The following is a 19,159-nucleotide window of genomic DNA, read 5'->3' as shown; positions in this document are numbered from 1 at the left end:
TGTTCTTCAGGTCAACTATCAAACCAAAATTATTCAAAAAATCCGCCCCTATTATTGGGTGATTTACCTTCGCCACTAAGAACTCCCACAGGAACTGTCTGCGCAACCCCAAATTGACTTGCACTAATTTCGTTCCATACGTGCTAATTTTCGCTCCGTTTGCTGCGTATAAATAATATTGCGTGGCTTCATTTTCAGGCTGCATTCTCTTTGGCAAAATTGAAACTTCCGCGCCTGTGTCTATTAGATAATTTATACCTGTTTTTTTATCTTTGAAGAACAAACGGCATGCTTTACCCTCTGCCACTTCACTCGCCGTCAGACGTGAAGTGGTGTTTAGTTTTCCGCTGAGTTTTGCGGTGGTTTGTACTGGCAAGGCTGAACACATTTTGTGGACCTCTCCTTGAACCGCCGATGATAAAAACAGATATTACCTCTTCTAGCACTTGATGATCGCCCTTTTCCACGATCTCTGTCATTGCTTCTTCCTCTTTTGTCCAACTGAATGACCAAATTATTTATCATGACTTTCAACTCGTCAATTTCCTTCCTCATCTCCTTCGGTTCATTCCTTTGAACTACACAAACCGTTTCTGTTTCCTGTACCTCAAATACCTTATCAGCCACTTTGGCCCACTGTGCAGAATCACCTTCCACTGCAGCTACGATTGTTCTAACTCCCACCGGCAGTCGCTGTAACCACAATGACTTTAGTACATCATCATTCATTGAATTGCCGGCCATCTCCTTCATTTTCTTCAGCAATTGAGTTGGTTTCATGTCACCTAGCTCCAATTCTGTCAGCAACTTACGCAGCCTTTTGTGCTCCGATTCTGTGAATTCATATATTAACCGTTTCTTCAACGTCTCATATTTCAACACCTTCGGTGGATCTCGAATCACATCAACTATGCACTCCAGGTATTTCGGCTCTAAACCTGCTACTACATGGTCGAACATTGTATCATCTTTCGTTATTCCCGCATTCCTGAACTGTGCTTCCATTTGCAGAAAAAAAAGGTCCGGATGCTCTCTTGAAAACATCATCGGCTTAACTGAAACCCGGTATACCTCCTTGTCAGTGCGACTTTCTCCTTCTGCCGGAAAAAAATCTTCTTCCTCACGGTTAGTCATCTTGCTTGCTAATGTTGGGCTTGATAATAACTTACAACTCCTTTTTGTGTCGGGGTCACCAATGTTGTGATTACAATAACCAAATAGCTTTTATTAATAAAAAACAGTATTTATTGTAACACAAACTTTTATTATTTTTAATACAACTTTAGAAACACTAACTAATTGACTGACTGATCAACTGACTGAAAAAATCTGAATAAATATTTTTAAATAAAATATTTTTAAATATCAGAGAATCTGACAATTTTAGCCTACTTTGTTGATTCTCACCACATGCTTAAAAACCAGTTTGTAACTCTACTATTTTAGTCTTACCATATCTTACTATATGTTACAAAATTTCAATTTTCAATATTTACTACGAACACTTGAAGGAAGATACATTCTCTTTTATTTATAAATTCCAAAATTATCTTATATGTAAAATTAAACATTTGCAATGATCTTTTTGTGTAAATTTTATAATCAATAGTGTGATTAAAACTGTATGTCAAGTTTTATACCTGAAACTTGCTGTTCAAATATTATGTTTGGACAGGCCACTGAATATTTTAAAAAAGCAATGATGAACGACACTTAATAATACCATGCAACTGTTTACTGCATAATCGGCCAATAAAATTGATTAGATTGACCGGTCACCTGTAGATTGAATAATCACCTAACGAAGTTAAGAATTCAATGCTACTCAGACTGCAGATACTGTAGAGAAAAGAGAGAAACTGCTAATCATGTGCTTGGGGAGTGCCCGGCACTGATGCACAAGCGGAAGAAATACCTAGGAGGGTATTTTATAGATCATAAGGATCCAAGACGAGCAAAGTTATGCTCTATACTGACTTTCATTAAAGAAATCGGACTTAGAGAAACATTAGAGAAACTTTATTCCGACTAAGAGGCACAATAGCTCTTTTAGGTCGTAGTGCAGTATTCCTTCTTCTTCAATAATTATAATAATAAAAGTAATTATTTAATATATGTTTTAATATATTTTTTAATATATCTCTAAATAAAAGTTAAAAGTTTTTTCATTCATTCACTCCAAATACAATTTTTTTGAAATAGATTCAATGCCAAGTCTATCAATTGCTCATTTAATGTGTCACATATTCAGATAGCTAGCTACTTATATTTTGCATACTATTAAAAATATATTGCTACGCTAATAAAATTAAATTGAACTTTTAACTGAAACAAAACTAATAGAAAGATAAACAAAGTTATGACTAATTTAATGATTAATTAAAGAACTGGTAAACGTGCGGTCAATTATTATCTCAACAACTAAGTGAAATTATTTACAATAATTCTATGAATTTGTTTAGATACATTTGATACATAATAAATATATATAGTTCACTTAAAATATTGATTTGTTATAAAGTTCATTAAATGTTAGTTGACTTATAATGTATTTTCTAAATCTACTAATATATGTGGATAATAGATAAGTTGCCGTTTTTTTTTATCTGAAATATTTTATATTACCGAAAATAAGTTCAGAAAATGATTTTAAGAAAGATTATTTTAAAATGTTTATTTAATTGTTAAAAAATCTTTCTTTAAAGACAAAATTATTTAAGACAAAATTATTATATTAAATCTCCACATTAAACGATAAATGATAGATGTTTAAATTCATCAGAATAATAGATTGTATGGTAATTTACAATAGAATACCCAGCAAATTGAAATGACAATAGAATATCAAAACTAATAATAAATCACAATTGTTTGGGATTTTATTTAAAGATGTTTTTCATAAGACATGCACTTTTAGCTTATCTTTTATAATAATCAAATAAAGACTTATTAAAAAATAATTTTTATATTAGGTACATCAATGTATCAGTATTTGTTTTATACTTAATTTCAGTTATATAGATATGTTATAGATCATATAATATAATCCTGCTCCAAAGTGATACCTTTATGTATTGTGTAAGACCTCTATGTATTGTAGATCTATAGTACTCATCTATAAGATATCCACTATTTTCTTTTGGGATATCTCTTAAATTCCTGAAGCTTAATGTAAGACTGTGTTCAGTCCAACAGTTTTATAGTAGATTAATATGTTTGATCAGATTTTATCTGATCCTTTTTATATTTTTATAAATTTTTATGTGTTGATTTTAATGAAGTTTTTGTGTATTATTTTCTTATTTAAGTGTCTGTGGAACAATACTTTTTGCAATTTCACCTACTATTTGATTTTCTTCTATTTATGCCACTTAATTGATATGCATCCATCTATGCAGTTTCTTTCCATGACTTCCTTTCTTTTCTGAACATTGGTAATCAGAATTTTAAGTAGCAAATGCATACACAGCTTACTTCTTTCAAACCAGTATAGGGACATTATAGGGATAAGAAATCTTGCACTAATAATCTTAGAACAGACCAACATTGTTAAGCGGTAAGTAATCTTCATTTCTTTTGGAAAAGATCATAATTATTATCATACTATCTCGTATATAATCTGATCATATATTGTATTTAATATAAATTCATCGTCATTTTCATCGAATTAACTTTATAATATTAACCCGACCGGAAATATACTTTGTAGGAAGTATCTAAAACATATATATTGCGAGCAATAAAAAACTAATTATAAAAGATAATTTTTCGATTTTTGTTAAAATCTTATCCAAATTAGTAATTATTTTGTACTACATAACGTGTAGTACATACATACATACATACTTAATATTTGTAATTCTTAATAATTCGCTTATCTTAGCGACTTTCAAGTAGTAACATAAAGCAAAAACCTTTAAGAATATGACTTTTCGATACAAGCCGAGAACAATAAAAAATTTCATGAACCATGACAAATTACTTTTAGATAATTCAATCAAGAATTTTGTACTTTTGTCATATCTGGAAGCAATGCTTTGAATGTCCACAAGGCGGTTATAGATTAAGCAAAATTGGTATTTTGCGAGAGGTGTCATTTCATTTGCGGTTTTTTTTTCTGTTTTTTACACGCATTAATCTAAAAAACTTGATTAAAAATGATCGAAGAAAATCAATTACAAGTTATGAATGAAGTTCCATAAAAACGGATGGTATTTCGAAATTGAAGCAGTTTATTTTGTAAAGCGTTAAGTGAACGACACCAAAATGAAATCAGGTAATAAAATTTGGATACATATTGAACCAAAAGTACATAAATTTCGGAATACATATTTTATTGACAAATGTGAGAGTGAAAAATCGGGCAATGTGCATATCAAGGACTATAAGGATATTAATAATAGTGGAGATGAAAATCTGTTCAAAATTTAAATTATGCCTTGTATATTGTGCAAATATAATTGAAAATACAAAATTTATACATACCATTGTATATAAGTATAAAAAACATAACATTACAGTGTATTTTTACTGATTTGAATTAACAACTTATTTAATAGATAAATTAATTTTAAAAATTTATAAAAATATGGAAAGTGTAGCTCTACACTTTATTTTTAAAATATAATAATTAAAGAAGTGACTAATATACAAATAATTTATTTAATAATTAGTATTTAATGATTAATAACTAATAATTTTAACAACTTTTTGTTGTATTTATTGATATATCACATATACAGTAAAACCTCGATTTAAAAGAGGCTCTTGTAAATGGATACCACATTTTTCTTCATCAAATAAAAACGCTTAAAAGAGCTTTTACTGTATCGTTTTGTTTTTTATTATATTAGTTACATTAAATACTGTTCTTTTATGAAATAATTAAATATATCAGATTTTTTTATATTTATTCAGGGAATTTTTACATTATGAATATATTAGTATATTCAGTAGTCAATATAATATTTAATTTATTTATATTAAGTTTTTAAATTTTGATTTTTTTTTCTTAATTTACATTATTATAATTAACTATTCTATAATTAGTTTTCGCAACCCAAGGGGGTTCAAAAGCCCTATTGTAGATGAATGCATCTAATTTAATTAGAGTTAGAACAATTTTACAATAAAACCATTTAAATTTATAAATAAATTTATTTCGCATTATTTTTATATATTAAAAATTTAATTATAAACTTATAACATATAGTGTTATTTACAATAAATACTTTCTAAGAATCGTTATTAATAATATATATATGAAACGAAGATACAAACCAAGACTTTTTTATATATAATTTTATTTATGATATTTAGATCAAATACGAAAATAATTGATGTGAAATTAATAAATTACTTATTTATCAAGTAAAAGTAATTATATTTCCTTAAATATGCGGTATATTATATTACTCATAAATTTTTATTTGGAAATATTTTATTTCAAATTTTTAAAGTCTTATAGTGATATAATGCGATGCAAAATAGTTGCAATACATACATATAATTTTATTTACAACAATAAATATCAATATTTCTTTGTTTTTAGTACTTACGCTTGTCGGCATTTTGCTTATAACTCATTATACCAACGCACAGTGCTCTGTTAAAGAGTTTAGTACCACATTAAACCCAGCTTGTGACGCCAATGACGTTTATGTTAAATGGCCAAATTATGAAGATCAATATACCTACTATCAATGTAAGGGCATTGGCAATCCAGTACTTGTAAATTGCGCAAGTGGAAAAGTTTTCACATATGTCCTTCAACAATGTACTGCTTGTTCGGATTATATTCCACCCGTACCATGTGATGAATTAAAAACCCAAAAGACACCAAATTGTGCAGCAATAGGTTCGGGTGGCACATCAACGCCATCACCTGCTACTGGTTATCCAACACCAATTCAACCGGAAGAAACTACAGTTACCACAAAGGCAACAACAACTAAAGCTCCAACCACTACGAAAGCACCTGCGACAACAACACCTTCTGTACCAACCCCACCCACTGATGCAACAACTGTGACATCAGGCACAACGTTAATACCACCTCCTCCTTCACCTGCTGACACAGCTACAAATGTACCTATGCCGCCAACACCAGAACCAACTCCACCAAGTGTTTCAGTTGAACCACCTTATGTACCCAGTCCTTAAACCAATCGAAAACTAAAACCGTTACATGCAGAAATAAAACCTTTAATACTGGTAGACTGCAGTTAATATAAAAGTATTCCATTAATCTCTTTCAAAATTAACCGAATTCAAAAATTTCCTCCTTAAATTAAGCAAAACAAAATAAAAAAGTGAAAAATTTATAAATATTATTACAACTAAATAGCACAGACATATTAATGCTTTCCTATCAATGCTTCTATGCATTTCGTTATTTAAAATTCTTAAAAATTTTGTTGTGATTACAGTGTACACTTCAAAACGTTAAGATTTTATAATAAAATATAATATTTCAAAAACAAATTTTTATTGTTTCGAATAATAATTTTAATAAAACAACATTGATTTTAATTAGGGTATTAATTTTTTTTATATAATATAAAATATACCAAAATCCGTATATATATATACATATGTATATATTAATAGTTTAACTTAAGCTATCTCAGTCAGTAGAAATGACGTCATACATTGTATATCCCAGTAGACTACACAATATAATGTTAAAAAATATATTCGCTTAATACAAAATATTTCGAAAAATTTTTGTTTTATAAATAGATTTATAGACTTTTTTTGACAGCTGAGCTATTTGCCCGATCTACTCCACGTTTATAAATATGTTTCAATACTTGAAGCATTAAAAATTTTATTTTAAAAATTTTAATATTATAAATACTTTTTTTTAATTATAGTTCTTGTTGTTGTTTGTGTCATCGCCTTATTCCAGTACGTAAATTGTCAATGTACAGTGAAACAATTTTCAACATATTTGGTACCAACTTGCGATCCTAACGATGTTTATGTTAAATGGCCAAATTATCAAAATCAATATAGCTATTATATTTGTAATGGTGTAAATAATCCAGCTTTAAAAAATTGTGCAAGCAATCAAGTTTTTACATATGTATTACAAGAATGCACAAGCTGCGACAGTTATATACCTCCACCACCATGTGAAAAGCTACCAACTCAACATACTCCAGATTGTGAATATTTATCAACAATATCGACTCTAGGAACAACTACAAAATCTCCTATAATAACAGAACTTCCATTTTCCTCAGCTTCAACTGCAGCTTCAACTGCAGCTTCAACTGCAGCTCCAACAACAGTTACAACTCCAATTCCTACTACATTCACAATTTCAACTTCAGCTGATACTACATTCCCGGGACCACCATCACCAGCTACTTCCAATACAGATGTACCTATGCCTCCCACACCTGAGCCGACTCCCCCTAGCATCTCAGTAGCACCACCATCTGTTGGTTAGAAAAGGAATAGGAGGATGGATCGATAAAAAAAAAATGATAAAAATATTCAGGATATAATTGTTACGCTGATTCTGGTGTTGGGAAATTGTTGTCAAAACTATTATATTGTATTGTAAAACTTTAGTCTACGGACTAATTAATGGTTGTGTAAATATGTATGTTGGAACCTTATTCTGTTAACATTTATTTATTACATTAAATAATTCTATAAATTAAATTTTTGGTGTTAAAATAAGAGTACAGTTTTTTTTTATCTTGCTACTTGAACATTAATAATACTACATATATTAAGTTATGACAAAAAGCAGTGCGATCCGCTTAGACATTTAGAATTTAATAACATTTTCAAACTTGTATTACTACTAGATTTATATAGCACTATCACTTTTTTGAGTCTGTGTTTCTGCAGATATACTTCACCACATATGTCAGTACCTATCGAGGATCAGATTTAAAGTCTTTGTATTCCTTTTTTTAATTAACGCGATACAGCTATTATCCTTTAAAATAAGGAACTTAATCAAGTTTATAGCAATGACTGTTCATACATTCAGAAAAATAATTTGGTTAATTTAACCAGATTTTAACTAAATCTCAGGGCAATATATTTATATATTGTTTTATATCATCTTTACCACATGACCTAAAATTTTTTTAACAAAATGATTAGGTCAATTTAACTAGTATGTGGTTAGAGCATATTTTTTTAAGGGTATTGAATTTCTCGTACTTCTACCTTTTAGGAAATGTACGGGCAGTGTGTTTTTGTGATATACATGGCACCAAAAATGCCTTTACTTCCGTTTAGGTGAACTTTGACGCATAAGCTATAATAAGTTATCATTTCTATATTTGAGTAAATCTGTATAAATGCTAATAATACCTAATGAAGATTGACCTTGGTTAATAACTAAAGCTGTTAATTCGAATAAAAATGATTGAAAAGGAAATAACTTTATATGGTAATTTAGGTACCATACACCTAACTTTTATTAAATATGATAATTAAATAATAATAACAAATAATATAATTATTTTATATAATAATACAAGAATTATTATTAATACATATAATATCAATATTCTTAAGTAAATCAGATTAACTATATCAAATAAATTTAATTTAATTTTTCTGTTCTCTAAGTTTAAACACAAAAGTAGAAAAATATATTTTCTATATATATTTTTTATTTAATTTTCTTTTCACTTACCCAATTGTCTTCCGCTTCACGTTTGTCAAGCAGATATTGATGTAGTTTTGGCCCCAAACCATTTGCTGAACTGAATTGCCTAATAATTCCTTTCGTACGTTCCAATTGTGATGGTGTGGTAATAGGTTCCAAGGCACGCACGTAATCAGCCATGGTTTGTTCTAACGGTGGGACTGGTACCTTCGGTAGTGTCTGTTAAGTTTAAATAAGAATGAGTTTAATACTCGTATAGTGTATGTAAGCACGTTTATGTAAACAGTGTTTTTTTACAATAAAAACTGTTGGAAATAAAGTTTCTGCAATTATTTTTTAGTTGTTTTTGACACTTTAAAATTGAAGGTTTTTAAAATAAAATCTTTTGCAATAACTCGTATAAATAAGCTTTCAAGCAAAGTGTTAACTCCATTTGGTAAGTACATGAAGTCGTAAATATTTCAAATATCTTTTCGACAATATATTATTTTTGGTTTAATGAAAATTGACTTTGAAAACTTTAATATAAAAAGAGAAATTGTCATTTGTATGCATCACGTAATTTCATTCCAAATACAAATCGAAAAAGTACACAGCTTTACCCTCGTTGGGAAAACGGAGTCAAATTCCCCGAGGACGCGTACAGTTAAGAAAAGTGAAAAAAGTAAAAAAGTTTGTACTTGACATGGAGGGCGGTTAGATTTGTTGTTGCTGAACTGTAATTTCACGAAGTTGTAACGCATTTATTTCGCATATAAAATAGAAAATTATCTCATTCTGGAAACATGTTAAAACTGTTCAAGTCCACCAACAAAAACCAGTCGAAAACAAAACTGAATTTAACTTATTTCGTTCGGCACTCATTTCGTTACTCCCCTATGAGCAAAGGAATTAGAATTGCATTGTTTGTGTGAATGCAAGAAACTTGGCTGACATTCAACTCAAATGTTGGCATTAAAGGTGGAGTTGATGGCTACATCAGACGTTAACAAAACACCAAAGGCTTTGATAAAGGTTTTTACTCTAAAAATACATTGCTAACGCAACATTCACTTGCTGAGTGCTACATAGTCAGTTTTCCCATTTTTTGGGGCGATAAGTTAAAATAAAATGGTTATGTCTCCAGGGGTTTTCGGAAAAAAGGTAAACGATTGCATTGAATTCATCTGTCGAACAAATTTTTATACAGTGATTTGCAGATGAAAAGCATTTTTTACTAAATTTCGATTTACATTTTTTTCATATAACAAATTTTAATAAAGTTTAACAGTTTAGCTTCTAGATACACTGTAACTAACCGAAAAGTTATGATTTAATCTATTGATTTTTTTTTAAATATCATTTATATATAATAAAGACACAAATTAATTAAATAAACCCTAAATATATGAGATCAGAAGTAGTTAACAAACGCTTAGTAAGTCCAACTTACTTTTGTTAGAATTTTGTTATTGAGAACATAACTTTAAATTCTTTATTATTATTATGTTGAGGCTAGTTGACTCAGTGTACTTGAGCACTTTTACTCTCTATTAACTCCGAAGTTTCTTCATAACCCCCCTCTACGCCTGGACTGGATTATTGTTTATCACTTCATCAGACTAAGCAATAACTGACCTCAGATCTGCCTGTAACCGTTCTAAGATTCGATAATGCGGTTTTGGTAAGTCTGTCAGCTTTAGTAAATAATTTCAGGGCTCTAACCTTTATTTATTTTTTAATGGGATCAATCTTGTGGTCCCTGAGGGTGTCATTCGTCCTAATGTGCCATGTTACCTTGAGAAGTCTTCTCAGAGTCTGATTTTGTGCAAAATAAACTTCTACCATAAACATATTTTATCTAAAACCAAAAAATTAAGCAATTGACTGTTTTATACTCTGTCTCCTGAATACGAAATATATAAGTAGAGAATTTAATTTTGGATTTAATAAAGGTAAAAATCTCTTAACATGGAGTTATTATAAATTTTTTTGAAAAAATGTTTGTGGTGTTTTTAATATTCTTTTTAATTCTTATTCTTATTAATTGTTTTTATTACAATACAATTTTTTAATGCAGAATTTGTTCGCACTAAACCTGCAGAATTTGTATGCTAGATTCATGTATAATTTTGAGTAATGAACCCATATATTTAGCACAGAAATCTGTATGTAACTGCAGTACGAGCAGACAAGGTATTACTTCAAGTGGCAGGTTACAAGCACAAATATCGGGCTGTACTTCCTTTAAATTCTATAGATTTCAACAGCTTTCGCCGTGCTTATTCTACTAAAGATAATGGTCTTCCATAAGTTCCACCCTTCAATGATTACTGATATCTGCTTCACCATGAAAGAAGATTTATGGCTTTGTCGATTAGAATTATAGATATTGAATGGTATCAATGAATCTTATGCACTATGTGATTATACGATCAAAATTTCAATTATAACTGAACAAAGAATACAGTTCACATTATTTGAAAGTGTAAATGAGTATAAGTTTTCACGAATACAGTCATGCCCTGTAAGGAACTGGAGCAATGTAACTGCATTTCATTGACATTAACATCTCAAATCACCAATTACTCGATTAATCCATGCTTTTATGCTTGGAATTAGTGAACGCGTTCACCGATGTTGTCAGTCATTACAACACTTCTCCGTGATTAATAGATTAGAAACTGTCGAAGATTGGAATTAGCCTAAGATAATTTCGATATATATAAGTTGTGGGCGTAATTGTGCTCAATTGAGCAAAATTCAATGGACAATTTTTCAATCCTTTTTCTATTGCCAATTAAAAGCACCTCTACTTTGTGTTCAGCAAGATAAAATTCTTTTTTTGCAGTCAAAATTTAATTGCATTGATTGTAGCGTTGCAATTCTCTAATTAATTTTCCTTTGGTGTAACAATATATTTTTATTCTATACGTTTTTATGGTAATTGAATTTAAAGCTCCCTGTTGTATTTTTAAACGCAATTAAGAAAACAATTAACACGATTAATATAAATTTCAAAATATTGAAACTACAGAAAAATGTGCGAACATAAAAGTCAAGTACAGCTTTGAGTCAGTTGGTTTAGGAGCGCTGACTCTGAGCTTGAAATTTGGCAGGGCACAAATTCGATCCCTGGTACTTGCAGTCTCAAAAAATTATTTACGAATAATTAAATACAAGAATTATTTCCAAGACCACTGATTATGGATATTTGGAAATACTCGAAACAGATGTATGGTCAGCCAAAAATTCAATTAATTAAAATAATATAAAATGAATTTTTGTTGTTGTAGTTCATTACTGCTCGAAACACATCTTTATAGAATATTAAGTTTTATTATTAATGCAATTGCAACTACAATATATTCAACTTTCAACCAATATTTCAATTTTCAACAAGTTTTGATAGTAATATCTTCCAGATTTTGCACTCATTAATATCCAAATTGCACGAAAACAAGCTAAAATCTAGTTTTATTTTAAAAAATGTTGAGTATATATTTAAGTAGATTCTTTACAAGGTGCTTCAGTCCAGCTAGCCTGTATATAATATATACCTAGATTTCATTTCATTAGTTTCATTGTTTTGTTTTTCGAATAAATTTACATGAAATCCTAAAATATATGGACTACTGTTGAATAAGCATGTTAGTGCATATGTAATAACTTTGTTTATTTTACCATTGTTTTTTAAGTAATAAACATTTGTACATTTTTATGCAAACAATAAAAACTCAATAAAGTCAAGACAGCTCTTCCCCATTTTATATCCTACATTGTGCGCTGATGCTCACAGGATAAGGTAAAAAGTAAACTTTTATTATTTGCATTACTAATTATAACAAACAGGATTAGTTCTGTTCCTTCTGTTTGTTTTCCGAAGTTTTTACTTATTTTTGTTTGCTATCAATGGAAGTTTACTTAAGATGTTGAAAACGCTTTTAAGGGTAGTAAAAGGAAGTACGCATATTTCTGGGGGATTATTTGTTTGGGTATAGAAATTGCTTTAAATGCAAAAGTTTGGAAAAATGAATTGAGTTGAATTAAGATCGAAGAACGTAAAAATACAGGTATTTCAACATTTTGAAAGTTCTTGTTATTCATTTCTATAGAATCTTTAATTAATTATAATAGTAAATTAATTTTTTCATTCATTAAAAGAATTTAAAAATGTTTTATTTATATTTAAGGATTACATGAAAGATTGTTTTAGAATTATTTTAAAAGAAAACATTTGTTTAATCAATTAAATTACATTTTTTTTCTTAAACTTACGTCAGGAAATCCATACTCGTCAACAGATTCTGCAGTGGAAAGCCATTTCTTGGGTATGGAAAGTATAGAATCTTTCCAACCTGCAAAAAAATATTAGAAAATATTAAATATAATAAGAATATAAGTAGGATTTAGTTTTGTTAATATTTACAAATAAAAAAATCGTACGCATTTTTAATTTCAAATTTACAACCAAAATTTTTTATATTGAAGTCGTAAATATATTTAATGTCTATATTGTAAAATTTAAGTGCTTAATACATATTTAGTACTGGTATTTGCTTTTCACCTAAGTAGGTTTATATATGCTAAAATTTTTTTTTTAAGAACTTAATTATAATTGAAGCATCAGCTTTAATGCTGGCTATATTCGAATCTCAACTAATTTCTCCCATTTTGATGGGCATAATCATGTATAATAAGCATACATTTTTAATAACTGAGTTTAAAGATAACTTATTGACAAATACAAGTTAGTTCTTTTACAAATTAGTCTATATGAAACCTTAACTATTCTAACTGAAAGAAATCCAGTATTAACTGTCAATATTTCGTAAATAAATATATATTAATTGTTATAAAACAAAGTTTAAATCCACTAACAACTAATAAACAGTGTCAATTTTATACTTAATATCTCGAAAAGAATAATGCTATTAGACACACTATGAAATTTTTAAGAAGCAATATTTTTAAATATTGACAAACTTTTTCTTGATTTTGCGAATGGATTTCAGCGTTTGATTCTTCCCGAAATGCAGACAAGAATTAACTCATTTATCAGGTGGTTATCATGGGCTCAAATATGTTGCTATGGGTTTTAAGGTTTCCCACTTGCTACAGAAAAAAAATGTAATAGTTACAGTTTGATCATGAAGTAGTAGACAACTATTGAACTTCACTAAGAACAGCCATCAAAAACTTTATAAAAAAAAATGAAGCACTTAATAGACATTACAGTTACATTAATATTTCGTGAGAATAGGAGTGTATCTCAGATACTGCAGCATATCACTATGCCTTCACGAAATACCTGAAATATTTTTATGTAACCTTTTTATGACGTATTTAAAATGACGGTTCAAAATGTTTACAAACTTCGTAAGCCTTTTATCATATTCTTTCATTAAAAATGCAAATGCCAAAATAAGCCTTTTGGTACAAAGGCTTTGTTGTGTTCATTTCGAAATTCAGAAAAAGTCGAGTGAACGAACCACTTTGTTTATTGTTTAGGTAACCTTAACTAGAATTCCGGTATGTTAATAATGATTGGGGTGTTGTTGGAGCTTTAATGTTGCCACGTGCAGAAATGTACAAGTTAACACAAATCTTCTACAACTGCAACCACCACCAATTTCCGTTAAGAACCTTCCTGCCGCAAACTTGAATGAAAAAGTAATTTAACCAGTAAAAATATTTATTTTACGCACAGCATGAGATTTTTCAATTATTATTGTATAAAATCAAAATGCATAAATGTTGGATATATATATCATAACTAGAAACCTTGGATATTAACACCTTTCACGTATGCGAGTATAGGTACATAATAACTTCAGTAGTCATGTGGAGTAAAAAAATTTATTGTGTATATTCAACATTTTTGAATTTTTTAAAATTCCTTAACGCAACAATAATTTTATTGTAGTTTTTATTAAAGTACAATCTTTAAAATGCATACCTATGTGTAATACCCATGTGGTACATCATACAAGGAATTCTGTTTTGAGTTTATTTCATTGTGAACGAAGCGACCCTCTATATAATCATTTTATTCTTCTATTTATCATTACATCCTTAAAATATAAATATTTTAGAATACGATAGATAACATAAATTTGATACATTTATTCATTCTCTTATTATAGTAAAGTTATATATCATACCAGTCTTCTTAATTACTCTATGTCCTTAGGGATTTAGAGTGCATATGTTATTACTTTGTTCTTCAGCGAGTGCAAATTTGTAATAAAATAAATGAAGATACTTTGAAAATTTTCCACATATTTTCGAAATTTTTTAAAAATTTGTCTGAATGTTGTTTTGCATATGCTACAAATTCTCTCATATGATAATTCCTCTACCATCTATGTTGGAAAACTATCAACTATATCAACTGTAACTATATGTTACATTTAAAGTGATATTGCGTTGTAGTTACTATATATTGTTTATATCATTTTATGCACTGGAAAAAATGATATAGCTTTGCAGTTTCATTGGAAACACTTCGGTGTTGCACATAATTAGATAAACATTGCTATGTACATATATACATATCATATACATTTGAGAACTCTATTGAGAAAGGTTACTAAGCCTTTTACATTCTAAAATGCTTTTAGGGACTTACAACCTAAAACGCTTCAAAGATTGCATAGCGCAATCAAAAAATAACCTAAGAACTATTACGGGATTATTGACCGATCCTTATAGATTGAATAATCACCTATCGAAGTTAGCAATTCAATTCAATTCAGACTGCAGATACTGTAGAGAAAAGAGAAAAACTACATACCATGTGCCCGGCACTAATGCACAAGCGGAAGAAATACATAGGGGGGTATTTCAGGGATCATAAGGATTCAAGACTAGGAAAGATAGGCTCTATACTGACTTTCATTAAAGAAATCGGACTTTGAGAAAAACTCTACTCCGACTAAGGGGCACAATAGATCTTTTAGATCGCAGTGCACGATTCCTTCTTTTAATAATAATAGTATAATATATATACATTGTGACCGAAAAGTTTCGGAAATTCTCATTTAAAATTCGCGCGCTGTATATTTTCGATATTTTAAGTTTATGTAGTTTGGCAGCACTGTCCTTAATTACTATGCCAAAAATGAGCGCGATCTGTCAGACAGTTCGTTTACGGCAGCTGTTGAAACCAGTTCACCTCAGTAGGGCGTTGCGAAAAAAACAATGGAAAAAAATATTGAACAAAGAGTTTGCATCAAATTTTGTGTTTCGAACGAAATTTCGTGTGCAGAATCGTTGCGAATGCTACAAAAGGCTTATGGGGAATCAGTTTTATCGAAAACTCAAGTTTATGAGTGGTACAAAGCCTTCCAGGACGGTCGTACGACCGTCGAAGACATTTCGCAACGCACTACTGAGGTGAACTGGTTTCAACAGCTGCCGTAAACGAACTGTCTGACAGATCGAGCTCATTTTTGGCATAGTAATTAAGGACAGTGCTGCCAAACTACATAAACTTAAAATATCGAAAAATATACAGCGCGCGAATTTTAAATGAGAATTTCCGAAAACTTTTCAGTCTTAATGTATAATATAAAAACTAAGAAATAATTAAATACTTAAGCATGAAGGAAAACTTAATATTCTTTGCTACATACATACTAAGTTACATGAGTTGAGAACATACTACAGATTTCTAATCCATCGTTAATAGATGTGATAAGCCAAAACCATACTTTATTTTAGTTTAAATGTCCAAATAATTGCTAAAATCGAAAACGAATATTCCGGATATAAACACAATTTATGAAGCATTAAGACGGAAACAATCACAACCCAGTGCTTTCTTGCCCATTTTGCAATAAGTAAATAATAAATGTGTCGAAAAACATATTCTGTGATATAGATTTAACGTTGATTGAATATACAAAATAATAAAAAAGGTATATGTAAATCATTACTGGTATATGAATATATTTTAGACAGTAGAAACATAAAATAAAATACCGTTCTTACTAAAGTTGCTAAAGGAATAAATTGAATTTATAAGAATTTTTTTTTCTATTCAGACAAGGAGTAAAGTTCTAATTTATTTCTCAAATAGAGTTTCCATGGTCGGATTTGTCTGAAATTCATCCACATAAATGCAAAAAAATGAAATTCAAAGGTAGTAGTTTTCTTTATTGAATTGTAATAATAAAAGAAGTGTAAATTGAAATTTAATATTTTAAGAATGAAACTACATTTTGTAATAGAAACCCATAGGAAAACTTCAAAGATAAATAATTTTTCTTTTATTTTGAAAGTAAAATGATTTATTTACACTTTAATAAAAACTACTTTATTTTGTTTTAAGAATGCTGTAGAAAACCATTCAAATGATGGTAACCGATAGGGAAACGAGAGGATATGCTTTTAAAATTGTAATGTTCTTTATTTTAAATTTTTTCTGAAGTATTCACTCATAAAGTCAAATTTTTTTCTTAAAAAACTTAATATATTTTTATTATTGATTATTTCTATTGTTATAAATAGTGTCGTATACAATTTGGGGTTTAAATCATCCTTTAGTATATCGGATTGCACTAGATGCAATATATTTTGTTAATTAAAAACTGTCATTTGAAATTTAATTAATTAATTTAATTAATTATAAGAATTAATTTTTAAAACTTCACTTAAGCAAGTTTTTTGTATACGCCACTGTAAGGTCACTAAAGATATCGCTGTGACATACTAGCACATCTAAAAAATCTACTGTATAAGTTATAGAATTGTAACAAATAATTCTAATTTAATTCGTCGATTAAAAACAATGTTTTGAATAATTTATTTCCGACCAGCACCTTTAAATACAAATAACTTCAATTAGTTGAACCTAACCCATTATGTTGACCAGAAAAAATTAGGTATCACTAAAGGAAATGTAAAATTCAAGTGCTTATCGAGCAAGTTAAGATACCATCTCAACAAAATTAGAGCGTCAGAAATCAATATTTCTTGTTTCTGTGAAATAGATGTTAAATATCTAAATATATTCACTGTGAATGCCTATTCAAGGCAATCTTAAACAGCCTCTTAACATTGTATATAGCGGACATTTTTATTGCTGTGATTCCATTTCAATGTACAGCGAACATGTTATGATACCATCTCAATAAAATCGAAGTTTCAGGGAACAATAACGATCGCTTTTGCGAAATTGATGCTTGAACATAAGATAGCTTGATAATCAAGATAGTCTCACACAGATTCTTTAAAAACTCTTCAAATTCTCACAAAGTTGTGAGCAGAGTAAGATATTATATCAATCAGAGTCTCAGATCAAAATCTCTAGGTTTTGTGAAATAGACGTTAAAACGTCTGAATACGTTCTTTGTGAATGCTAGCAGCAGACTAATCCATCTTAGGAACAATATAGTTGTCCCATAAAATAAATATAATAAAACAAAATCATATCAATCACTCACGTGCATCATAAGCCTAACAAGCAGTAAAGACAACTGGCACAATACACAATATACAATCCGAGTCGAAGTATATAGTATGTTATTCTGTACATAATAATGACAATAAGACTTATCATTAGGCACCAGAGCAATTAAGTGGGAGAGTTAAAGCGATTATTATACTATATTATGACACAGTATTTAAGACAAGATGGTGTTATAGTGATATAATTGAATTACAATGATGACAAGAAATCTGGAGAAATCATAAATTATTATATATTAAGTATGACTGAGATCCATAATACAGCATTATAAGAGTGAAAATTATATTTTGTTCGATGTATTAAGATTAGAATAAGTTTAACACTATACAATAGTTTTTTTTTTGATTGTGAGATACCATTAAAATCTTGACGAATTAATGTATGATTAGTGAACTCATTTAAAATATAAACATGTCATGTAATGTGTAAGTAGTTAAAATGTCTTTAAAATTAATTTTAAAATATAAAAATATAATAATAATAAATAATAGTATAAATAAATAATTTTTTTTCTGTTATTTTATTTTTATAAAGGATTCATTTTCAGTTATATATAAAATGAATAATACCCTATCAACTCCAAGTTTATTTTTTATTTAAACTTTTGAACATTTTTTGTTTTAAAAAAATTTTGTTTTGATCCTAATTTTCATCACCAATTAAATTTTTAATTAAAACTTTATTTAAGAAGGCTAATGAATAATTATAAATTTTAGCAATTTATTTTTATTTAAAATTTTTAATGTTTTACCATTTATTTTAGATCAAAGTTAAAAAGTTTTCTGTGAATATTCTAAAAATTTTAATATTTTTTTTATTTTGTATTTTATTCGTATATTACAGAATCTTTTTTCTTCACCTCCACCCATTCAACATTTTCCACAATAAGTACAACCCTTTCTGAATGTTGCTTTTTTTCACAGACAATTCCGAAAAGTGTCATGTACAAGTGCGCTCTTCTTGTTGCATGGAAAGGGGGTTAATAGGATTCGTTTCAGTGACTAACGTTGTAATATAAACTTTTTCGTTTACGATTTTTTTTTAATTTAACAATGCATAGAACT

General features: G+C 28.8%; 3 protein-coding genes across 4 annotated transcripts in view; 1 reads left to right on the top strand and 2 right to left on the bottom strand.

Moving 5' to 3' along the window:
* Positions 1-336: 336 nt before the first annotated feature.
* Positions 337-1,134, bottom strand: LOC119676598. The gene has a single exon (XM_038087842.1). It carries the CDS (start codon positions 1,132-1,134, stop codon positions 337-339), a length of 798 nt encoding a protein of 265 aa, XP_037943770.1.
* A 3,056-nt stretch (positions 1,135-4,190) lies between these two features.
* LOC119682530 (peritrophin-55-like) lies at positions 4,191-7,654 on the top strand. 2 transcript variants are annotated; one of them, XM_038095990.1, is made up of 2 exons: positions 4,191-4,276; positions 5,552-6,396. In XM_038095990.1, the coding sequence occupies exons 1-2, from the start codon at positions 4,267-4,269 to the stop codon at positions 6,160-6,162; spliced, it is 621 nt and encodes a 206-aa protein (XP_037951918.1). In that variant the 5' UTR covers positions 4,191-4,266; the 3' UTR covers positions 6,163-6,396. The 2 variants fall into 2 exon arrangements, with proteins under 2 accessions (XP_037951918.1, XP_037951919.1); XM_038095991.1 differs by lacking the exon at positions 5,552-6,396 and adding an exon at positions 6,876-7,654 and having other exon boundaries at positions 4,193-4,276.
* A 1,014-nt stretch (positions 7,655-8,668) lies between these two features.
* The window catches only part of LOC119682982 (choline O-acetyltransferase-like), a gene marked incomplete at its 3' end in the record, with an annotated part of 108,621 nt that continues 98,130 nt past the window's right edge, over positions 8,669-19,159 (bottom strand). The window contains 2 exon segments of the mRNA XM_038096566.1: positions 8,669-8,860; positions 12,899-12,978. Coding sequence (XP_037952494.1) covers positions 8,669-8,821 — 153 coding nt within the window.

The sequence above is a fragment of the Teleopsis dalmanni genome, chromosome 2, assembly GCF_002237135.1.
Source record: "Teleopsis dalmanni isolate 2A chromosome 2, ASM223713v2, whole genome shotgun sequence".
NCBI classification, from domain to species: Eukaryota; Metazoa; Arthropoda; class Insecta; order Diptera; family Diopsidae; genus Teleopsis; species Teleopsis dalmanni.
The sequence above is the reverse complement of the archived record's forward strand: the minus strand, read 5'-3'. Positions and strand labels throughout refer to the sequence as shown.

Coding starts and splice junctions, on each gene's coding strand:
- LOC119676598 (XM_038087842.1), bottom strand. CDS start 1,134: ATGACTAACCGTGAGGAAGAAGATTTTTTTCCGGCAGAAGGAGAAAGT.